This window comes from Equus przewalskii, chromosome 4, assembly GCF_037783145.1.
Source record: "Equus przewalskii isolate Varuska chromosome 4, EquPr2, whole genome shotgun sequence".
NCBI classification, from domain to species: Eukaryota; Metazoa; Chordata; class Mammalia; order Perissodactyla; family Equidae; genus Equus; species Equus przewalskii.
In genome coordinates this window covers 80,525,425-80,551,103 of record NC_091834.1, presented here as the reverse complement: position 1 = coordinate 80,551,103, position 25,679 = coordinate 80,525,425, and the positions used below count along the sequence as shown (strand labels likewise).

The 25,679-nt window shown below is 34.0% G+C and overlaps 1 protein-coding gene and 1 long non-coding RNA gene across 29 annotated transcripts in view; one reads left to right on the top strand and one right to left on the bottom strand.

Moving 5' to 3' along the window:
- The window catches only part of POT1 (protection of telomeres 1), a 92,740-nt gene that overhangs the window by 50,821 nt on the left and 16,240 nt on the right, over window positions 1-25,679 (top strand). For all 28 annotated transcript variants that reach the window (XM_070616508.1, XM_070616493.1, XM_070616492.1 and 25 more), the window contains 6 exons: window positions 6,631-6,761; window positions 9,229-9,519; window positions 13,931-14,086; window positions 19,404-19,573; window positions 20,660-20,748; window positions 24,429-24,485. In XM_070616508.1, coding sequence (XP_070472609.1) covers window positions 6,631-6,761; window positions 9,229-9,519; window positions 13,931-14,086; window positions 19,404-19,573; window positions 20,660-20,748; window positions 24,429-24,485 — 894 coding nt within the window. The remainder of the gene's footprint in view (window positions 1-6,630; window positions 6,762-9,228; window positions 9,520-13,930; window positions 14,087-19,403; window positions 19,574-20,659; window positions 20,749-24,428; window positions 24,486-25,679) is intronic.
- Window positions 19,365-20,657, bottom strand: LOC139082903 (uncharacterized). Its single transcript, XR_011539250.1, has 3 exons — window positions 20,610-20,657; window positions 20,048-20,161; window positions 19,365-19,565 (listed from the first exon to the last, which is right to left on the bottom strand). It is a non-coding gene; the product is annotated as an uncharacterized lncRNA (long non-coding RNA).

Genomic DNA, 25,679 nt, shown 5'->3' with positions numbered 1-25,679 from the left:
TACAATAAAGATATGTAATTTATACATCAGGCACCTTCCCACAGCTAAGCTATTATTAAAATTAGAAACTCTCTTAACCAACCTCTTCTTACCTGATTTGACAACAAATAAACGTTCTCCAGTCCATCTGCAAAACCCTGTAACCAGTGCTTATGTCATCCTGAACTCTCACGCTTAGGAATGGCTACCTAATGCCCCTGCTCATTTCTGTTCCCACTAGTGGAATTGTATTCTTAGAAGAATTGTGTTCTTACAGTTTTATTCCCAAATCTGTTTATACTCCTTTTACTTATTCTAATTAGGTAATTTAATTAAATCTTGTATAAACTGATGAATGTGAATGTGAAAACACTGATTTTATGAAAACTTAGGTTGAGTGCTTTGGAAAGATAATAAACAGGCAGTGGGCCGGATTTGGCCTGTGGGCCATAGTTTGTGGATCTTTGATTTATAATATTGTGCTTTCTACTTTTTCCTCTTAACACCCACAATTCAGTTAACTCCTCCTTAGGTAGTCTCACACTTAAACATACATCTTCTTTTATTGCCTTAGTCTTTCCACTAGGATTTCGTTCTTTTTCAGATACCTCAGGAGGCACTCTCCTTAAAAAAGGAGGGAAAAGTCTCCTTTTCTTTTATTCATTCAGTTTCTGAGTCAAAAAATAAATCTTAAGTATTACAAAGAATGTAAAAGTACATATAAGTGTCATAAGAATGAATTCTTTTGTGGGAGTAGGGGTTGAGGAAGATTGGCCCTGAGCTAACGTATGTTGCCAATCTTCCTCTTTTTGCTTGAAGAAAATTGTTTCTGAACTAACATCTGTGCCACTCTTCCTCTACTTTGTATGTGGGACACTGCCACAACATAGCATGAGGAGCAATGGGTTGGTCCACACCTGGGATCCGAACCTGTGGACCCCAGGCCACCGAAGTGGAGCATGTGAACGTAACCACTACACTACCAGGCTGACCCAAGAATGAATTTTTATAGAATCTTTCTATGATGATGTCCTTGGGGTCTGTTTCTGTGAAATAACTTTATAGGTGAGGTTTCATTATAATGATATTTTAACTCTTTGGTAATGAACTTTACTTTAGTATGGTTAAGACAAATGGATAAAATAGTAAAATAGTAAATAATAAAATCTGGATACAGTGTAACTTTACCTGGTTAGAAAAACTCTCAAAAAAGCCTACATCATAGTTTTAAGCATCATATTTTACTTTCTTGGGGATTATTCTTTATGTTTAAAAAACATGCAACATGAAGACAGTACAGTGTTCTGGTTAAACATAGAAACATAGGAATCAGACATGCAGAGTTTGTATCCCACTTCTAACTTACAAGATGTTTGCACTTAGGTACCTGCCTAGCCTTTTTAAGGAACTAAATTCTTTTGTTTGTAAGCTGGAGGCAGTAATTTCCACTACATACAACTCTGTAAGAATTCAAGGAGATAGTGTATACAAATTTCTTGGCACACTACCTGGTGTATAGTAAACCCTCAGTAATTGCTAACCACTAAATAATATATAATTTTCCTCCAGTTAGAGGCCTGAGGATAACATACCTTGCTTAACATAAGTACTGTATTTTTATTTTGTTTCCTTTCTGAGAAGTAAAGTGCTTTATTCCATTTCTAAAAATTAAATTGGAATAGTATTTATTTTGCATGTTATTAATTTTTATTTGATAAATACAAACTATATTTAGGACTGTAAATATTTTTTACCAAAATTCAATATCACTTAACGTTAGACATAATTTCAAACTCTAGTTAAACCTGTCACAGTTAGAAATTTAACTTAAGGTCTCTTGTGTTTTGAACCACAAGGTTGTGTATGAAATCCACAAAAACTTTTGTTTTTTACCATTTTTCTAAAACAAGAATGCTTAATGTAATGCTCACCAAGGATCCAGTACCATCCTAAGGCTGTTTGTTTATCCAGTGCCAAGCTTAAATGTCAGTTTCCAGTTATTCTAGAAAATGTCTTGTGAATCATTAATTCTCCCTTTATTGTGATGAATTATTATGTATACAGGAAGTATAAATTCTGTACATTAGCAAACGTTGGCATATAAAATAAAACACAAGCTAAGATTATAGCATTAGTTTTTAAGGATATAAGTCAATATAAGGAGAGTATAAATTTTCTAGGAAAAGGTGCCATGCCTTATTTATTTATTCTCGCTGAATAGCAGTTACACCTAGCACTAAGTAGACACTCAGTAAATTTTAGATTAATTTGTGTACTAAATTTTTAAAAAACTGTTGTATTGGAAAATAGTGAAGGAAAGACTAAGTAGGGTTCACTAAGCAGAACAGAAGTATTCAGCGCTCTAGAGTGGTGGAGGGAATCCCCAGGGAGATTTAAATTCTAGAGGGGTTTATTCAAACTATGCAAGTATGGTCATTCCCCTACGGTTAGCATCTATGGTGATTCTGCTGTTGTATAACATCCACTCTACACTCACTGCTGTTAAAGAGTCTTACTGAATTAAATCTTATATTTGTACAAATTCTCATTTATCACTCTATGTATATATGCAGTATAGATTTTTTTTTTGCTTTCAAGGAAGCTTTTGCTCTACAGAAAGATTTTCTCTTCTTTTTTCTTTCTTATTAATAAAATCATACTTTATGAAAGGATTTGAACACATAGTGGATTCCTTTGGTTTATACTTGCTAAAAGTCGCAGGTGGTACTTCCAAAAGAGAAAGTGTAAGCCAAGAGAAAGGAGGTAAGGAACAGGGACTTCACATATGATGATCCAGATAAGCAGTACACAAGTGTACTCCATCAAGGAGATGCCATTTTCATTCACATAGAGTCACTTATAGGAAAAAATGCATGTGTAGATTTCAGGCCAATTCCTGATGCAGCTGGGAAGCGCCCTCTTCTACATAAACGTGTCCCAGTGCGTAGAGCCATTCCATTTACCCACTCGGAATTCTGAATAGGCCCAAACTGACTCTGGAACACACATCTGTTGTGCTGCTCTTTGGGCAGACCCTGAGGTTGCTTCTCTCTGTCTCTCTCTCTCTCTGTCTCCCTCCCTCCCTCCCTCTCTCGGCAGTCCATTCCCACCCTAACGCTGAACCTGACAAAGATGTGTCTAGGGGAATGGGGAGAAGGAAGGGTCTGGAGAAGGAGTATGCATTGCAGGTGACACATGTGTCCCTGTTTCAGAGAGTTTGTGTGAAAAGGCCAGAATGTAGATGTGTGTGTCTGTGTGAGCAGCTGAGGCTGCTACTCTCTTGGGCTCAGTAAAGTTCCTTTGTAAAGCTGTTCAGGTTGTATAGTATTTCCATTTGAGAAAGGAGAGTCTTTGTAATTTGCACAAAGGCATGCCAAAGCTAGTGGTGGCCCTATGAAGACCCTCTAGACACTGGGCCTACCCAGTGTTTCTCAGTGTCACCTGGAATCCTTTGCAGTACATCAAGTCGTCTTATGGAAGGCTGACATTTTCTTAGGAAAAAACAAACAATAAGACAATTTTCAATGTTTTGAAGTTTAGATTAAATCTGATTATTTTAAACCAAAATCCCACTACCCTTTTTTCAGTTATCACATTCTTTAATTTTGCATATGTGCTACAAGGACTGGGCTCTGTCAGTTCATCTTGGCTAACCTTTACATTCAACTATTTACTATTATTTATGCCTGTTAAATTTGCAGTTTTGTTGTTATGTTATATCCCTAATTTACGAAAGTGGCTTGTTATAAAGCATTTAAAGTCAGAGGACTAATGTAGAATTCCTGCGACTTAAAATAACATTATAAATATAAGTAGTAAATAGTTCTCTGGTACAAACATGACATGTGAGTTTGTGTATTCTGTTACACATGAATCTGATATGTGATTTTGCAGAATCTGTCAAGAATCCAAAATGTACAAAAACCAAGATTGATAATGTGTGCTTGAATTGGATTTTGTTAGACTAGTGATCTTTGCCATTGTGTTTTGTCTGTCATGAAATTTTACGAAACTTAAAACCTTCAGAGTGTTTGTCTTTATTCAGAGTACATACATCATTATCACTAACGTGCTGCTATCTGTTTTTGCATTCAGCTTCTGATTCATCTACCAACAATTAAAGGACTTCCCTGTCAATATTATTCTCTTTGACTATTGGAAAAATTTTTGAGTTCTAAATTCTTAATTGTGTTTAAGTAAAGAAGAAACTACAAAGATAGTGTTTCCAAACTTCTTTTTTATCTTCTTGAAAGGTGTTGTAACACTTTGAGCATTGCAGTGCAATGGGGATGATTCATTTCATTCTTGCATCATTCTTCTAGACAATTCCCTCATTTCCCATTTTTAAAATTTAGTCTTTTTAAACTATAGATAGGAATAATGATGAAATAATTACTAGGATAATGAAATGGCAGACTATTTCAAGATAAAGGAAAAAAGATGAGTAAGATCCCATAATGTATCTTAGATTTATAAAAGGGTGCAATAGAGCCGTGTGATAATTGCAAGCAAGAATGTGTTTTATTCTATTAAAAAATAAGTAAAACTTATCTTTAATCTTTGGAAGACTCTTAAGAAAGAAAAAATGTCATGAAATAACACTTCTTACAGGTAGTTAGAACTACTGAAAAAGGAAACTGAAAAACTAAAATTGGGTCCAATGGATCCTGCCTAGTACGTCAAGAGATGAGGATGTAATCTCTTTACTCTTTTTAGAAAGGCTTATTAAGGTTTTGTTTTTAAAGTTTTTTTATGTTTTCTGAATTCCTTCCCCCCTTCACGGTAACAGGTTTCTCTTTTCCTCCCTCGCTCCTTACCTCTCCCTTCTTCTCTCCCCACTTTCCCCTCCTGTTCTTTCCCCCTTCCCCTCCACTATTCTCTCTTCCAGTCCACCTATCTCTCCCCTCCCCCTCCCAATGTCCTTCCTTCCTTCCTTCTTTCCATTTTCGTTCTGTATTTACTAAGTGTTTGCTGTCTTTACATTTACAAATGTAGGCATGGTTTATTTTAGGTTGTAGACATTTGTTCTTTTGCTTTGTATAAAAGTAGTTTGTTTTTTCACTTGATCTCCTCCTTGAATGGGAAATCTGATAGAGACAAGTAGTACTTGCACAGGGCATGTGGACTGAAAGCATCAGTCCAGGGTGGGTGGGAAGAGAGCCTCCTGAGGCTGTAGGCCCCCTAATGTGATAATGTGGAGGGAGTTATTCTGGGTGCTGACACCTACATTAGAAGTGTTACCACTTCCAATTTTATCAGTGAAACTTCCTTGGAAAACAGCCTGTGTTCCAGGAAGTGGTGGGGTTAAATACTAAGATACCAAGCCTGCTTACCTAAAGTCATTTTAATGGGGAGTGGGGTTAGGATGGGTGGTCATTGAAACAGTTGTTCTATGTCTGAGCTTTTCATTAGCCCTGATTTTGGCTATATTTTTCCCCCCCATCCTTAATCCCAATGGCTCCTGTCTTTGTGGTAGCCACATTAGAGTACCTTCTGGATTGTAGCCTCCTCTATTCATTTTATCACCTAACCATCTACTTTCCCATTTCCTGAAGTATGTTGATATTTTCTCCCCCTCTCCTTTACTCCTCTTCCTTCACTGTTCTGGGTTTATTCTTTTCTTTTAAAGATTGACCCTGAGCTAACGTCTGTTGCCAATCTTCCTTTTTCTTCTTCTTCTTCTTTTTCTCCCCAAAGGTTCCCAGTACATGGTTGTATATTCTAGTTGTAGGTCCTTCTGGTTGTGCTGTGTGGGACACCACCCCAGCATGGCTTGATGAGCAGTGCTATGTCCCTGCCCAGGATCTGAACCAGCAAAACCCTGGACTGCTGAAGTGGAGAGTGCAAACTTAACCACCTGGCCACAGGGTTGGCCCCTATTCTTTTCTATCTTTATACTCTCATCACTAGAGTACTGGGAAGGAGAGGAAGTCAACACATTTCCTCAGTATGCAATTTTCTGAAACATGCATATTAAAAGGCAGCATCTATTACCATTTTTACAACCGTCAGTGTTTGAAGTTATCATTTTTGTGGTAAGCTATCAATTTTTTTTGCCGGTTTAAATTGTATAAAAGACCTCTTGTTCTAATGTGTAACCTAGTATAGGTAACTAGCAAATCATCATTTTCCCCTTTGAATTTATTATTATATAGTTTTCTATGAATTGTGTGTTCATTTGAATTACACATTTTTTTGTGAAGTCCTAGATTTTATAACCAATTTTCATGGAATCTTTATGCAGTATATGACTCTTCCTTGCTGCAAATATCTTCTAGTCTTTTGTTTTCACTCTAAATTTGTTTATTTTATAAATTATGTATTTTTTGAATATGTTTATCTGCCTCATGATTTCTAAACTTTGAAGTAATGAAAAAGGTATTACCCCTCCACACAATTTATGTTAAGTAGGATTTTTTTGTTTTGTTTTACTAAGATTTCTAAAATTCATTTTTTGAAACAGTTTTGCAAAATAATTTGGCAGTGTATTTTGAGAGCCAAGAAAGCGTCTCTCTGTTTTGATTCCTATTCTTAGGAAACTTAATTAGAGAGGGGAATAAAATTTGTTTGGTGTTCTGAACTCAGCATATTCTTATTTGTTATATGCTTTGAAATACTAAAAGTCAGGGAAAATATTTTTGTGTTTTCCAGATTACTGCTCGGTTGTAACAATTGTGGACCAGACAAACGTAAAGTTAACCTGCCTCTTCTTTAGTGGAAATTGTGATGACCTTCCAATGATTTATAAAAATGGAGATATTGTTCGCTTTCACAGGCTGAAGGTATAGTTCATACTGTCTAGAACTTATGTTTGTTTGCGAGAACTCTGTATTGTTCACTAAAACTAGGTGGCACTAATTGGTTGTTTTGTTAGAACATGACATCAAGCATTTCAGGAGATAAGAAGAAATGTAAGTAGTGAGACTTCAAATAATTTATATTAGGAAACTTCTTTTGAAGAAACTGCCTGCCCTCCTTCCTCAGAAATGTGTTGGATACCGTGATTCAGACTAGTTGCTTTCCGTCTTCTCACTGCTAATTATAGATTGAAGCTTTAAAAGTTTTCTATATAGAGTTTGATTAAAAAACACTTGTTAAAAAAAAGCCTTAGGTCAACAACAAAGAAAGTATACAAAGACTGGGAGATTATATTATTCTTTTCTGTTTGTTGTATTAATTCAAGTACAGTGAAAGCATTGAAATATATTAAGCAGAAAATCAAAGTAAGTTGATCTTCACTTATGAGAAATGTGTTAAAATATGTACAGTTATTTAGGTACTTTTAAAATTACACTAGTAGTTAAAAACGTGTATGAAAACCTTTAGTATGAAAGTACAGCTATTGAATAGTATGTGAATTTTTAAAAATAAGGTTTTCAGTGCTTTAATATTTTCAGTTCCCTATGTTTTAAGCATTTCAGTTCCTTCATCTTTTCCTCTTGTCACATGAGTTTCCATGCAAACCCTTCATTATCTTAGTTGTCTTTTTCTTCTAGTGCTTCAGTTTATGTGTCCCACATGGTCAGTGTGATGCCCATAAATGAGTGGAATATTCCAGGTGTGTTCTATTCTTAGGTATAGTGAGAATTTCCTCTCTTGATCTATTAATGCCTTTTCCCTGAGATTAGAAGAATAGTAGAAGATATTGCCTGAAGATAGAAGAATAGAAGATAATGCATGAAGATGAATAGAAATATTATTGTTGTAGCACTGTATTACAGGCTTATCCAAACTTCAGAAAATAGCTTATTTCTCACACACTGCTGTTACCTGTACTATTTATATTCTAACAGTTCCCCCTCGCCTCCTAACCTTTTTAGTGCTTGTTCTTATTACTGTTTAACTGCAGTAGAAATACATGTTTCTGTTCACAGTATGAGCATACCCGTGTAACCAGCCCTCTAGAAACTTCCTTCATACCCTCAGCCAGGGGAGTTATTAACACTTCTCCCACTCCCCGGAGTGGAGAGTGTCGTAACTTGGACAACCTAGATTAGTTTCATCTGTATTTGTTCTTTATGTAAAGGGAATAGACTGTAGCTTTTGGTTTTTGTTTGTTTTTCATGTCTGGCTTATGCTTGTGTGATTGAACTATATTACTGCATATAGTTTTACTGTGTTCATTTTCATTGCTCAGTGGTATTCCATTGTGTGAATACATCAGAATTTATATATTTATTCTGTTGGACATTTTGGTAGTTTTCAGTCTGAGAGTATTATGCTGCTATAAACAGTCTAGTACATAGCTTTTAGTGAGTATATGTTATAATTATAAGTATAATTATATACATTTTAATGAATATCTTATATTTAGTGGATACTGTATATTATAATTATACGTAATTATGTACATTTATGTGTAATTTATGTATAATTATATAATGCTTATATATATTTATGTAGTTAGATAGAGATGCATGTAGTTCAGTTGATTATATACTAAGGAGTGCAGTTCCTAGGTTCTAAGATATTGTTATATTCATCTTTAGTTTTCCAAAGTGGTTTTTACCAATTTCCAGTCTCATTAGTAATATGAGAGAATTCCACTTGCTCCACATTTTCATCAACACTTGATATTTTCAATTTTTTTTTATTTTAACCATTCTGTTGCATGTATATTAATATCTCATTGTGGTTTTAACTTGAATTTCCCTGAAAATTTATGCAATTGAGAACCTTTTAAAATTTGAGTATCTTCTGAAATATAAAGGTGTCCATTCAAGTCTTTTGCTCATTTTTTGTAGAATTGTATCTCCCTTTGTTAATGATTGGTAGAAGTTCTTTATGTATTTAGGCTACAGACCTTTTGTCAGGTATATGGAAAATATCTTTTCCATATTATGACTATATTTCCCCTCTCTCTGGATTGTCTATTTACCCTCTGGCTCCTGACAGGTGAGTGGTGGTGTTCCATGCCCAGGAACCAAACCCAGGCCGCTGAAGCAGAGCGCACCAAGCTTTAACCCCTAAGCCATCAGGGCTTGCTCCCACCTAGCTTTTAAAATATAGAAATAAATTTTGCATAGTGTTTTACAGTTTACATGATGCTTGTAGATCTTGATATAGCCCAGCTGATTTTATAATTTCATGTGCTAGATACTGAATTATAGAATTATGAGAATTATGTCCTCTGTTAACTATGCTGGTGAGATTTTGTAATCTCTTGAGTTTCTTCAGTTCCTGGCTTCTGTATCATTAAGCTGTTTTGTTTGTCTCTGTTTTGTTCTCTACTTTGCCCCACTTTCTTAGATCCAAGTATATAAAAATGAGACTCAGGGTATCACCAGCTCTGGCTTTGCGTCTTTGACATTCGAGGGAACTTTGGGAGCTCCTATCATACCTCGTACTTCAAGCAAGTCTTTTAACTTCACTGCTGAGGACCACAAAATAGTAGAAGCCTTACGTGTTTGGGCATCTACTAATATTTCACCTTCTTCAACATTAGTAAAATTGTGTGATGTTCAGCCAATGCAGTATTTTGACCTGACTTGTCAGCTCTTGGGCAAAGCAGAAGTGGATGGAGCATCATTTCTTCTAAAGGTAGATATTTTTAAATACTTGAAATTGTAAGTTAGCAACATAAAGAGCTTATATTTCAGCATTCTGATGGAATAAATATGCACACTGTATATCATATTAAGATCTTAAAATCTAACTTACCATTTTTGATGAGCCTGGTTGTTCATGCAACTCTACTCTCAAACTTCTCATTTTTATCCTGTACTTCCAGAGAAAAATGGTATTATCAGATCTATATTTTAAATATAGTATAGTTTATGCTCTCTTTATGTATTTCTTATTTTAGTACTAATAAACTATGGACTTATTTTGTACTGTTATCTTTCAGTTGCATTTTTGCATATGGATATTTCTGCTTTTCTGTCAGTGAAGCTTTCCTTCTCACTCATATATTTTCTCAGCCCCTTGATAATTGGGTTCTCTTCCCAGGTCATTTCACTGCCTGCTTTGTGGGTAGATCATGGACAGTTTTGAAGTGTATGTTGTTGTTCTTATTACATTTTATTTTAAGTCAACAGGATAAAAAAGTAACATGAGACCCATCTAATCTGTGTTTAGGCCTTCCCCAGTTTACTCAGAAATAGCTTCTGGAGAAGACAATTGTCTGATGTTTTCCTCACCTGCCCATCCTCAGCAGGATGCATTTAAACAAACACTGCGTCAGCCCTACTCTTGTGGTTATTTCTTGAGCTTCTCACTCTTTGGAACAGCAGGACAGGAGATGGAGTACAGTGGCACTTGGGCGAGCATTGGGGTTTAGCATTATTGTCATTTACCTTGCCTATATTAAGGTATGCTGAAGACAGAAGTCGTTGAATAAAATATGAAATTTTTGAAGTCGAAAATAGCACATGTTTATATACACATGAAATACTCTGAGAAAGTAAATTCATACTATAAAAAATGTTAAATAAATCAAGTATGACAAAGCTGAAGCTAAAACAACATGAAATCATCCAAAGTTAGAAGGATCCATAGGTCAGCCAGTCATACTTTCTGCCCAAAGTGACATTCTTAACCAATGAGCACTTACTAATCACTGAATACTTCCAAGGACAAGGAATCTACTGTGCACAGAAAGAAGTGTACGCCCTCTTTTGACTGCTGTGATGTTAGAAAATGTGTAAATTCTAAGCTGACACGGCTGAATCTACGTTTTCTCTCTAAAGCAACAAAACATATGCCTCATCCCATTTTTATAGATAGCCTTTTCAGATAAGTGAAAACAGCTTTCATGTAGATGTTATTTTGAAATACCACATTCAGAAGTGAATGTAGGAAATTACGTTAGTAAAGCTTTCTTGAGGACGATTTAAAATAAATCTCAAGTCTTTGTATACTCTGACTCAATTCTATTTTTGTAAATGTTTTACAGTAATTTAAAATGTGGAAAAATGCGTTTAAAAGAATATTTATTGTTATATTTCTTACAGTAACAAAAATTAGAAAAAACTCAGATACTAACAGTAGAGAATTAATTGTGTGACGTATTTATGTATCATGGAATACACACTGTGTGACTATAAAATGACATTGTGGACGTATACTGATTGAGATAGACGTTCATGATATTCTGTTCAGTGATTAATGCAGCTTCATTTATATACTAAAAATGTATTATATACATAGCAAAAATATATTGAGAATAATATATAGCAATATTTTACTATGGTAAGTCAAATTTTGAGTGATTTTTTTTTCTGAAATTGATTTTCCTGTCACAAACCAGAAATAATTTTTTAACTTATGTTTTAAAAGCAGAAGGAGTCAGACATTACCCCAAATGAGGTCTAGTCGGCATGGAATATAGCATAATTATTTTCTGTCTCAACCTGGATATGATACTAATATTGTTCCTTTTATTAGTAACTGCGATTCATTCATTTTAATTATTCTAGCAGACATGTTACACCAATGGTTTGCATGAAAATCATGATTTAATATAGCAGTAGGCCTACTAACATTAACCCACATTCTTCTCTATTACTCTGTTTATACAGCTTTATCTTTCTGAACAGTGAGCTCTTAAATTGGACTTCCTTTAAGTACTTGTATTTTTTGGATATCCACAGCTTTATCTTTTTAGTGTTTTGTTTGTTTGTTTATAAACAGCTAGAAGTTATTGGTAGCCAGAGCTGGTAGATAGTTTATATATCTAATCTGTAATGTGGTTTGGAGATCAAAAAAACATAACATAAGCCAGAAAATCATCATATTAAAGGGACTACTCTGATTTTCACCACTTAATTCTTTATATGGAAACAGCAGAGAAATGCTACATAGCTAATCTAAGAACAAGACTGAATCTCATATAAATAATTGAGTTAATGCCAAAGAAATAAATCACTATTATCATAATTTTTTTAAAGAATCCATAATTTACTATGCATATTTATATACAAAAAACTATTTTAATACATAAAAGTTTTTGTCAAGACCTTTTTGGTTTGTTTTTATTGTATAAAATACTGACTCAGGAGTTAGAAATGAATTTAAATCATTTTTAAAAGTCAGTGATTCCTATCACTGATATTATAACATTATGAAATAAAAGGTTGAGTTAAAATTTGAAAATTATTTACTTGGTAATTGTGTATTTCTTTTCAAACTCAAATGTAATAGAATTCACCATGGAGATATTTGTAATTCAACAAGAAAAGTTTGATTGAATCTTAAGATAATAATTTTACCATAGCAAAATTACTGCAAATATTTATTCCCCAAAAATGAGATGTTAAAGAATACATTCTTTTGACTAGAATCAATAAATGTATAAATTCAGACATCTGTTACAAATCAAAACCAAATAGTTGGATGTTAAAAGAGACGATATTCCCCCACACACTGTTGTTTCAAAGAGAAATTAAGTATGGTTATAGGTTATAAAGAATGTCTTCATGAACAAAGAAAGAAAAAGAAAAGGGATAGCACATGAGAATAAGCTTTCAACTGAAGAAATTGAAGAAAATAACAAAACAGAACTATAGAAAGTAGGAAGTAGTATTTTAATAAGGTATTTAATATTTGGGTAGGTAATTTTAAGATTTTCCAGAAATTTAAGGGATATTTCTAAATGATATATAGACCAAAGTTTCTATCCCTGACTCCTTCTCTTGTCCCCATTTTCTTATCCCCTTAGTACTGTCACCAAATTATTCAGTACTTCCTCTGTAGTCTGACACTGGCAGCTACCTTCTCTATAGAAATGTAGTTTTCCTATTCAAATATCCTGGTTACTCTTGTCTAGCCAAACTTCTTTTGATGTGCAGAGGAATTCCCCCTCAAGCTACATGTCTTTTGTCATACCATTTTATAGCATAGCGTAACTCAGCTCATCTCTTAAAACCCTAGCACCGCACAGGCCAGCTCAGATCTTAAGGATGGGGTAGTGCATACTTGTCCTGGGCCCTTGTTCTCAGCCTTATCTCTGCGTAGCTTACATAGCAATCCAACATACTTTTCTTTTTCCAGCACCCATAATTTTTATTCATTTGTATTCATCATTTCTAACATAAACAAAATATTCATATCTGTACTTTTAAAGCCCTTTTCCAAATCAAAACAAAATGAAAAAATAGGTAAATGGAAAAATGGGTAAAAAAATGGGTAAATTCTTAGCTTAATTTTAAACTTAAGAAAATTAGCAGAGATACTCAGAAGGGTTTATACACAAGATGGTAATTACTAAATTATTTAAAATTGCAAAAAATTTGGGGCTGGCCCCGTGGCCGAGTGGTTAAGTTCGCGCACTCTGTTGCAGGCGGCCCAGTGTTTCGTTGGTTCGAATCCTGGGCGCGGACATGGCACTGCTCATCAAGCCACGCTGGGGCAGCATCCCACATGCCACAACTAGAAGGACCCACAACGAAGAAGATACAACTATGTACTGGGGGGCTTTGGGGAGAAAAAGGAAAAAATAAAAAATAAAATAAAATAAAATCTTTAAAATTGCAAAAAATTTGAAACAGCCCAAATGGCCAATAAAGGGATTAGTTTAATAAATTTGTGTGTATCTGTACCATAAAATAATGTGAAGCCATTGAAAAGCATATTTTAGAAGAATACTTAAATTGCCTGATAAAGTGCTCAACAACAAACTAAGAAATGAAAAGCAGAATATAATGCGAGTTTGTTAAAAAGAAAAAAAGGCATGTATTATAAATACACAGAAGAAAACAAGATAAAGTAAGTTTAACAATATGTTAATATCTTTTCTAGGCTCCTGGTAATGTGAATTTTTTTCTTTACGTTTTCTGTGTTACCTGTAGTTCGTGTATGTAGTCCTTTTATAATCGGAAAACATATTTAAAGTTTAACAGATATTTGGGGGAATACATTTAATTACTTTTAAGTTATATTACCAGCAAATAAAACTCTTCCTCCACAATTTTACAAGACGATCATTAAACTTGGCTTTACCCTCTTATGGCAGGTATGGGATGGCACCAGGCCCCCGTTCCCGTCTTGGAGAGTCTTAATACAAGACCTTGTTCTTGAAGGCGATTTAAATCACCTCCATCGGCTGCAGAATCTGTCCATAGACATTGTAGTGTACGACAACCATGTTCAAGTGGCAAAGTCTCTGAAGGTGTGTTGCGTAGTGGACATGTTTGCTGTTTTGTGTTTTTATAAATTTTGGGGGTCAATCACATTTATAGGTGATATTTGGGCTCTAGAAGTTAACTCCAAACTTATTTTTTCATTAATTTTTAATTTGTAAAATGTGTGTTTAAAAGAAATTATTAGAATATCTGTTAAATTATAATGGCTTGAACAATCTTTTAAAATTAAAGAATGTTTCCTGAATATCTTTCAGTTTTACCCAATTTTACTATGGAAATAGTAAAGAAAAATTTTATTCTGCAAGATAATACTGTTTTAAAATGACAAAGGGTGGGGCTGGCTCCGTGGCCGAGTGGTTGAGTTTGTGCACTCCGCTGTGGCAGCCCAGGGTTCGGATCCTGGGCGCGGACATGGCACCGCTCGTCAGGCCACGTTGAGGCGGCGTCCCACATCCCACAACTAGAAGGACCTGCAACTAAGATATACAACTGTGTACAGGGCAGGGTTTGGGGAGATAGAGCAGAAAAGAAAAAAAAAAAGATTGTCAACAGTTGTTAGCCCAGGTGCCAAACCTTAAAAAAAAAAAAATTAAAAAAAAAAAAGGAAGATTGGCAACAGTTGTTAGCCCAGGTGCCAATCTTAAGGAAAAAAAAATAAAATGACAAAGGGTATATCAAATATTTGTAAACTTATTCTTAAATATTTGTAAACTTTGTGAATTGGTTTGATAAAATCTAGCCGGTAACTTTGTACTCATTAGTTTAAGAAATTGTTATCCGACTGCAGTGTTCATCATAAACTGTGTGTCCATGTGTGTGCTGTACAGTTTAGTAGAATTTGCCCACTGTTTTTGAGATATAGTTGTTTAGGTAAAAGTTCACTGCAGAGATTGGCACTTATTGCTTATTCATGATATTTTAGGGAATATTTTTGTCTATTTCATTCTCTCTTTTATTTGCTAGTATCCTTTCTAGCAAAGAATGGTATCAAAATATCATTTGTTAAGCACATCCTCTGTGTTTAGCACTATCCTGCGCAGTCGGACTGTCATCATTCCTGTTTTCCAAGTGAGTAAACAGGCGCTCAGAGGGTAAGCCCAGGTTTCACAGCTTGTTGGGTGAAGCCAGTATTCAGATCTACAGTGTGTTTCCAGAGCTAGTCCTCTTGAGCAGTATAAAGAAATGACTTTTTTTTTATTGCAAATAGCTTCTGTCCTACCTTTAGGGAGTTATACAGCTGACTGGTAGGAAGAAAACAGTAAAAGTGCATTGTGGGTTTTTTTAGATGTGAATTTTAGGGCCCATTTTCCCTCTGTAAATAAATGTTCTTGGACGAGGAAATACTTCTCCTTGTAAACTGTGTTGCAAATAAGCCCACCCGACTCAAGTTAATGTATTAGGTGAAAGTCAGGGCAGGAAGGTGAGAACTGCACTTCTTGTCCTTAATGTATGTGTGTGTGTTTGTGTGTGTACATGTTCACACTTGATGTAGCAGAGAAAATTGACGGTTAAAGATATATTTTTGATGCTTTTCTCCTGATTTTATCTACATCGATTAGTATTATTTCAAAAATAAATGTAATGACGAAGCCAATTGTAAAGGTTTTTTTTAACATACAGATAGCATTCTTTTGTGAATGGAAAAGATTTACGGTTTAGATTTTACTCTCACCACTGAATTCCCTTCTGTTTCCCTATTCTGCTTCTATAGGTCTTACGTTCCCCTCACTTGTCCTGGTTCCTTTGCCCAAGTCCTGACAGCACCTCACACAGTGCTTTCGATGTAGTGAGGATGAAGTAAATAATAATATCTGCTGGAGAATGAATGAATCAATGAGTGCTGTGAATTTTTTTCAGATTTTTTTTTCATCTCCCTTTTTATTGTCTGCTTTATCTCACGCACTAGAGGGTGCTCTGAACACATAATTAAGAAAATGTAGGCTACTTAATTTTTTTCTAAAGATACCATGACATTATATTATGTATCTGCAGTATAATAGGAAAAGGAAAAAGATTTTCTCCATGTGTAAATAATATAATTTTAGGCTTTTGTTTAATGTATATTGATACCACATTTATTTGTTCTGAGACAACCTCTATGTAATTTCATACTAATTTAAGACATCCCCAGAGTCAGGTGACATTGATGCAAATGAATTCTTATCAGCACTTGAAGACAACTGCTTAAAATTGCATTTTTATACCAAAATATATGGAACACATGTATTTTTATTGTATAGGAATGGGGAAAAATGTGGGGTCTTTTTTTTTAACAAAGAGTACAGTTAAAACAATTATAAAGTATAATATAATTGATTTTTATATAAAATACATTTTATAGCCTATGTTGCCCTCAACATTTTTCCTAAATCTTGCTTTTTAAGTGAGTTATCTCATTCCCTAAATATTTTACACAAGCACACACAAACACACAAACTGATGTTTCACACCTTTTGTCTAAAAATTAAAGTAGTGTATTTTCAATCCCCAGTCTTAGCCTGACACAGTTTGAAAATAACTACAAAACATACACAGTCATATTTATGTTTTGGCCTTCAGTGACCCAAGAGCTGTAGTTTGGTTATTTTTAGACATATATAGGTCATTTAAAATATTAAACCTGAAGGGAAATTCTTGATAGTTTGTAAGGAATATTTAAGTGTATTTTTAAAGGGATACTGATTTATTAATACCTATGTTTGGTTTGCTTTATTTTTAATGTTTCTGTATTGAAGTGGGCTTTTATAACAATTTTTTAAAGTATATTCTCATAATTTTCTGGTTATGATTCGCTTTTAATTTTTGGAATCTTATCACATTACTGATAAGACTAAACAGTATTTGTCTATGATAATACAGCATCTGGCACATTTCGTAGTGTATTTAGCAATCTTAAAAAAATACAATGCTGCCTCCAGAAGGAATTTCTGGAAATAACAATTTGTCATCTTTATGGCCTATTTATATAAATAAATTCTCTCTTGGTCTTTAAATTTTGTTTTATTATGAAATACAATAGTAGAGAAGATAGTATAGTAAACACCCGTGTGCCTGCCATCTAAATTTAACATTTCTAATTGTTTTGCCACACTTATTTCAGGTACTTTTAATTTTTAAGAAATAAAGCTCTACATGTTGAACCTTGTTTATACTTCTGCTTGTTCTTGCTTTTTGCTCCCCAGTATCCTCTTTCCATTTAACCTAACACGTAGGTATGTGCACCTACGTTTATTATGTTTTTATTTATGTTCTTTTGTCTGAAAAATGCATATAGTATATGTATCATTCTGTAATTTGCTTTTTACCTCTGACATTATATTAAGATTTATCCATGTTTATACTTGTGTCTGCATTAAATAGCAGACTGTCTTAATTATTATGCCTTTATTTTTAAGTGATAACCCATAGGTCAGAGAAGCTCCCCCCCCCCCCCCCGGCTTAGTCTTCAAAATTGACTTGCTCTTCTCTTTGATATACATTTTTGGATCAGCTTTTCCAGTTCCTTTAAAACACACTGGGGATTTTGATTGAAATTGCATTGATCTTAAAGATTAATTAATTTGGGGAAATTGTTGTCTTTTTAGTGTTGAAGCTTTTCATTTATGAATATGGCATCTTTCTCCATGTGTTTGAACCTATTAAGTCCTTTGTAGACTATATACATGTACTGTACTAGGATATTATGTATATTTAAAAGAATCACAGAATGATAAACATTCAAAAAGAATAAGAATAAAAGTAATTAGAAGTAGATTGTTTTATATTTTCTTCCAGTGTCTTACTTTGGAGACCATAAGGAAGATCAGTTTTGTCTTCTTTTCCTTTTTCTTTTTGTGTTTTCCTTCTCTGACTCTCTACCCTGCTCCCCTGCTATGATGTAAGCGTCAGTGGAAAAAGTCAGAGAAGAAAAGGCTAAATGCCTTCCCTTCTCCTCACAAAACCCAGGACTGGATGGGAATGGACCCTTGAGAATGAAGGAGGAGCATCTGGGAGTGTGGATTTCCCCCCTACTCTTTTATTTCTCCCCTCTTCCCCCATCAAATCCAGAGGGTGATTAACTGAAACAGCAATAAGCGGAGGTGGGAGGTTGGTTTACGACCTCATCTTCTTTAATATTCCGTCTTCTGTAGCTTTCTGTTACATAGAATCTCACCACTGTTACTCAATCCTGACCTTGTAGGAGAAAAAGAGAATGTTAGTCCCACAGTCATCAGCAGTCAGTGCTGCTTTATGCAAGTGAATTAAACTCTCTCCTTGGTAACTCCTTTTGTTTAGAAAGCTTCATAAAAATAAATGTGATTTAGGGGCCGGCCCCGTGGCAGAGTGGTTAAGTTCACGCACTCCGCTGCAGGCAGCCCAGTGTTTCGTCAGTTCGAATCCTGGGCGCGGACATGGCACCATTCATTCAGCCACGCTGAGGCGGCGTCCCACATACCACAACTAGAAGGACCCACAACTAACAATATATAGCTATGTACCGGGGGGCTTTGGGGAGAAAAAGGAAAAAAATAAAATCTTTAAAAAAATAAATAAATAAATGTGATTTAGGTTAGATGGCTTCTTCCTTTGAGTAGCTGTCAATTTCTTTGATAAACATTCTGCATCTGTCTCATTTTAAGTCTTCTACTTTAAAAGAATATCAAATACTCATGAAGACATTTTTAAGACTAAGTTTAGCAAAACATCTAAAATTAACTATAGAACATTTAGTTCAAAACTATAATTGGTTTAATCCTATATTTGAAGTCATAGAGTGTGTTTCACATTATAGTGTACAAATACAAATTGTTTATTACAAAACTTTTCTTTCCATAGAACTTGTGCGATGGGGGGATGTTTATTATTTTGATATACTAGCACGTTTAAAATTGTTTTATTTTATTCTCCTAATGAGAGTGCTTTAGTGATATTTAATTAAATCTTAACATTGTTAAAGCTTGTTATTTTCAGAAACCTTAAATAGCTTTCTTAATCAAATAGAAGGCTTGGATTTGATTTCGGCAATGGGTGTCTTAACTACTGTATTTTATCAGTGCTAAGACTCAATCTTATTTCACACTTTAATATCTCTGAAATGGAAATATCTCTTACATTTGAAAAAATATGTATATATACATGTATGTATACATGCATGCATATGTACATACACACACATGTTTTGGTTTTGATACACATGGTGTCCTTGGGCCTGGTATTCAGTACATAGCTGTATCACATACCAGTATCCTTTCTGATTGGCCTCTGGTTGTTGGTCTCTGCCCCATATTGGTTGTTAAATATTTTGAGTATCAGAAATTCTTTGACTTTTTCTTCATTTTCTAATAATAAATAATTTATTCTTAGGTTGGAAGCTTTCTTAGAATTTATAGTCTCCATACCAAACTTCAGTCAGTGAATTCGGAGAACCAGGCAACATCATTAGCTCTTGAGTTTCATCTCCATGGAGGTACCAGTTATGGTCGGGGAATCAGAGTCTTGCCAGAAAGTAACTCTGATGTGGATCAGCTGAAAAAGTAAGCATGTTATATAACTATTTAGAAATTCTAAATAAGGTATTAATTAAGCTGATTTCTAAAATAATACTATTCTGAGTTGGGGAGGAGGGGTCCAATCGGTTCCTTGTAATTTTTCCTCATAGCCTTCTATGCCACTATCCATTTCTTAAAATAGGTGAACCAAATGAAACAGAAATCAAGTGATTGTAGGTTCAAATAGCTAAATAGTAGCAGAGCTCAAGTTATAGTCTGAGTTTTCCAGTATCTACTCTTTGTACTTTTGCTATCCTACTATTTGCCACATTCTCCAAGTACAGCAACAAACAGTGGAAACTGGAGTTTAGCTAAAATTTGGAAAACAAACATACTTAATTCTGCCATGAAAAAATATTACCTTTCTAAAGTGCCTATTACTGATAAAACAAGTACCAGAAGAATTTTAGGCTATCATATTTTTCAAACTTTCAAATGTGCCCAGAACGTGAATCATACCTTAAATCCTGCTATGCATGGAGTTCTCTTTTTCTTGAAGTTTTCCTACTGGTCACTCTGGATAGAAACTTTTGACCGGTATTCTAGAGAAATAAAAATAAATCTTCTGCATACCTTCAAAGAGATATAGAAAATATCCTGTTCAGTAAATTGAAATGAAGTAATTATTTTCTAAGTTTGAATACATTGAAATAAGTATGACTTTAAAGTCAATTAAATTAGCTGTTTTAATGATCTTATATCAGTGTCACTACTTTATTTGTCATTGCAATATACAGCAGCATAGTATTTCACTTGTTGAATCTATAGACTGAGATTTTTCTGATTCAGATTGTTATCCATTCAATTCCCAGCTTCTTTTTCTTTGCAATATTTCATCATCCCACTGTTTCATTTGTATCTTTCTAGAGTCTGGTTGTTTAAAATTTGGGGGGGTCCTTGAGACCCCTAGGATCGTCTGATAAAAGCTGTAGACATTCTACTGAAGAATGCTTACACACACATACAATTTTTTATACAATTTCAGTGGGTTTTTGGTTTCTATGGTTAGAGCTAAACTGACCATATTGACTTCGTTTTATGCAGTTTGAACTTACATTCTTCCCATTATAGGGTTTTAGAATCTGCAGATTTGACAGCCAATCAGTGTTCAGAGGGTATCTGTCCATCAGAACGTGAGGACAGCTTTCCAACTGTTTCAAGTAAGGACAGTTTTTAACATTGACAGTTTCTCCTAAGTAAAATGGCTTTATCAACATTCATCTTCTTTTTAAATATCTTCTTATCTCTGTTGTCTGTTTTTGTTAAATTGTATTCATTGTAAAGCAACACGCTAAACCTTTATCTGTATCCTATATGAAGGTAAACATTATTCCTCACTTAATTGTGTAATTACATTTTCAAATTGGGGTGGTAGGGATTACTTGATTTGTGATATCTGTAGTATTTATGTAAATATATATATGTATGTGTGCATTTATTTATTAAAAATCTGTATTAATTTCCAGGCAACTGTTTGTTTGTCAGTTTCTAAAAGAACAAAGGTTGTTTTTCCTGCTTTATTTCAAACAGCCTAAGTATTTTTTGATCATACATGTCTTAGAGGTATACATCGTCCCCAGTTTTTACTGAGTCAATCAAGTGCCTAATTATGAGATATTAACAAACAATTGGTTGTGTATTTATATTGTTGTCTACCTGAATAGGTGACTATTCAAATCTAAATTTTAAAATCCTCAATCTGTAAGATTTTTTCCTTTACCACTTTGTCTTAATGTCTGTTTGTACATTCTGGGACCTAGCATCTATATCATGTTTTTATCCCGTTATCATTTTTTACAATCTAACTCTTTGCCTTCTATGATCCAAGGAAGCATTTTATTATTGTTTACTCTCCTTCTATATTAATAATGATAAGCAGTAAAATTAACATGTATGGCTTGGTAGGCACACATGCGTTATTGTTTAATCCTAACAGCACTCCTGTCAGGTTGATATTAATTTTCCCCTTGTACAGAAAGGAAACTGAGGCTTTGAGTGATGTGGGCCATATAGTTTGCACAGCATTATTTAATTGTTCACTGATGGCAAAGCCGGTCAGATTCAAATGCAGGCTATTTGATTTTTTGTACATATTTTATATTTATTCTTTATTCTCTCTGCCTTAAAACTCTCTACATATACTAGCACCTTAGTGATGATATTTTAGCCGGATCTGTGATTACCTGAACTACCATTAGGAGGCCAATTTACTTCAACTGACAATCATTTGCAGACGGTATAATTCATAATTACACTTTTTGAAATCTTTCTTTTTTTACAAAGATTTTTAAATTACAAAAGTAATACATGTCATAATATCGAATTACATAGCTTTCCCATGCCTTTACGCCCACTCCTTGAGGTCATGTTAACAGAGTGATTCCTTCAGCACTTCATGTTTATACAAATATATGTGACCTGTATGTAAACAAATATGACTTTCTCCTCTGTTTAAAAGTTTTATGTATACAGAACCATACTATACAGTTGCTTTCTTTAACAATATATTATAGACCTCTTTATGGCCTATTTAATATAACTCAAATTCATTCTTTTAGTAATTGCATAGTATTTTATAATATGAATCTAGTGTTATAAATTCATCCGTTTTCCATTTGATAGGCATTCACTTTTTTGCTCTTGCTAATAATGCTTTAATAACCGTCCTTGAACAATTGTACTTTCATGCTTGTATTTCTCTAAAATAAATTCTTAAAAGTGGGGTTGAGGGATCAAAGGGTAAACCCATCTTTCCTTTTAATAGACACTGCCAGATTATAGGCCAAGATGTCATAGGATGCATATGCAAACAGTGCAGGAAACTGTCCTTTCTCACACTCTCAGCAGTATTGGAGGTTAACAGTATATGTAATTTTTGACTATTTGACAGGTGTGAGGTAATGTCTTATTTAGTTTCCCTGAGTCCTTGGAAACTTGGAATTGTGTATGTGCTGGCCCCTTTTACTTTCTCTTCTTTGAATTGTCTGCTCTTATCCTTTACCTGATGTTCTGTTAGGTAATGTTTTTCTTATCAGCTTGTGGCAGACTGTGTATATATTTGGCACATATTTTCTCTTATTTTCTTATTATTTGACTACTTTTAAGGTTTTGCCATTGTTTTCACTTCCTACGGAACAGCAGATATTAAATAATCAGATTCGGTGAAATTGTTCTTTGCCAGCTTGAGATGTCCATTCAAATTCTCTTGCTGTGGACTCTTGTGCCATTTATTAGTGATGTTGAGGAATAAGGACAAGTAATGCATATGTTTGTATGTGAGGCACAAAATAAATTATAAAAACATAATATGCTATTATATGTAATACAATAAAGTAAGCTAAAGTAACTGCGAAATATGGATTTTTTTAAGTCTTAAGTTCTTCATTTTAGAAAGCATTATTAAAACTTACTGCTCTGTTATAGTTATACTTTCTTGTTAAAGTAAAATCCTATTTTATGATGTTCATCATCATCCTATTAAATTTAGTAAGTTTATTATTTTAGCCATCTCTCCCTTTATTTCTTTCACAATATATTTTTCCAACATGATAAAAAGTTCCAAACATACAGAAAAGTTAAAACAGTTGTATAGTGAACACTCATATAGGCACTACCTAGATTCTCTGAATAGCGTTTTACTCTATCTACCTCTCTTTTAATCCATCAGTCCATCTTATTTTTTGATGCATTTCAAAGTAACTTGCAGACATAAGTGCACCTCCTAAATACTTTAGAATGAACATCATTAACTAGAGTTCAATATTTTTTCGGATTATTTTTTATTTTTGAGTTAAAATTATGTGCAGTGAAATGGACAACTTAAATGTACTGTTCCCTGAGTTTTGCCTAACACATAAACCTGAGTAACTTAAATCCCTCTTAAAATCTGGAACATCACCCTTGTTGCAGAAAGCTGCCTCATGCTCCTTCCCATCACTCCTCCTCCCAGAAGTTCTGATGTTTTTCCACTGTGGATTAATTGTGGCTGTTCTAGAACTTCAAATAAATGGAATAATATATTGTGTACTCTTGTACATACTGTCTGTTTTTGACACCTGTCCATATAGTTGCATATATCAACAGTTTGTTCCTTTTAAATAATGCTTAGTAGTATGATATGAGGTAGACAATTTTTTAAATAAGAATTTCCAGTTGTTGTAGCACCATTTGTTTCCTTTTTTCTGTAAGATGACTTTGGTGTCTTTGTCAAAAATCAAATGGCAATAAATGTGGATCTATTTCTGGGCTTTCCGTTCAATATTTAGTAGTAGGTGTGAAGTAAGCACATTTTTTCCCTCACACTAATTTCCAGTTGTTGCAGCATCATTTGTTGAAGAGAGTTTTGCTTCCCCTTTGGATTACCTTGCTTTTATCAAAAATCAAATGACCACATAAATGTGGGTTTATTTCTAATAGGGCTTTCAAAAATGAATTCTGTTTATGTTTGTCAGTCTTTATGCAAGTACCATATTGTCTTGATTACTATGGCTTAAAGTAAGTTTTGAAGTCATGTAGTATAAGTCCTTCAATTTTGTTCTTTTTCAAGGTTACATTCTAGATTCTAGATTCTTTGCATTTCCAGGTGAATTATAGAATCTTGTTTCTTTCTACAGTAAAGCCTCTGTACTTTTAGTTAGGATTGTATTGAATCTACAGATCGTTTTGGGAAGGATTGATATCTTAACAATATTGAGCCTTCTAATCCATGAACATGGCATTTCACTATTTGTTCAGATTTTCTTCAGTTTTTCTCAGCAATGTTTCATAGTTTTCAGTGCCACATTGAATTTTTAATGGATTTTAAAACTGTCTGATTCTTTTCTCTTTCTCTTTCCTATAGGCTCTGGATCAGTATCACTGTATGAGGTAGAAAGATGTCAACAACTGTCGGCTACAAGTAAGACCTTGTTTCATTTTTGAAATATGGGCATAATAGTGTACATAGTAAAGTCTGTCCTTACCTTTATCAACTAATTCATTCTTCCCTAATCTTGAGAGCAGATTTCCATGAGGGAAAAACTATATCCGTATTCATCTTTTATTCCTCTACCTCATCCTAACTGACATAAAATGGAACCCAGAAAGATACATGTTTTTGCATTGAATATGTATCTTAAGTCATGTGTCTGTTAGGTTTATAAAACATGTTCAACTACTTAACAGTCTAGTGGGGCTTATTTTTAGTTTAAGAATGTAAAATATCTTATATGACATTAATTTTGATCGGTTCACACTGTGCCTTTAGCAGTGTATCCAGAAAGGAACTCCTTAGCACATGCCCCAAAACTTTAATGTTAGCAATGATGGTAAAGCTTTTAGATGCCCTTCTTCTGTTACTTCATCTAAGATATAAAAAATTTAAGAAAAAAAATTTTTAAGCACAAGTCTATTAAATAAAGTTCTATAATATCCTATTATAAAATATGAGTTTCTCATTATGGGAGAAAGGACGTATAACTGTGAAATGGGGGAAGGCTGGAAGAAGGAAGCTTGTAGTATTGTATTGGAATTGAAAATATCAGTATATACTCATGGTTTTATAGATAGATACAGAAGTAGATATGGATGTCTGTATATATGCATTCACTCACATACTTATTCATACATATGCAGGGACATGTGTCTTAAATATAGGCATGACCATGTGTGCGCAGATATCCTAGCTCTCAGTGAAAGAGCACAGAAACAATGGCATCCAGTAGCACTGAGCACACTCAGTGCCCAGATCTTGGTTTATAAATAGTATTTCCCCTTAAAAGGAGTCAGGGCTTTCTGGAGAAATAGCAGATTCCAGGGTTAGGACAGGAGAATTACAAGATGAGTCGGGAACATCTTGTTGTGCCAGAAAATAAAGAAGTTCTTGGTTAATGATGGAACAGAACATGTCAAATCTGGTACCATTTGAGCATCAAAATAAAAAATACTAGTGATGGAATAGAGCTGTTGAATAAAGTAGGACTCCATTAGTCTATGTCAATAGTAAATAAAAGAACAAAACAAACAAATAAATAAATTGAGTGGAAAGCTCTCACTTAAAATAGAATGGCCACTAATAAATGTAAAAGGAATGATGAAGTTAGGAAAAAAAAAT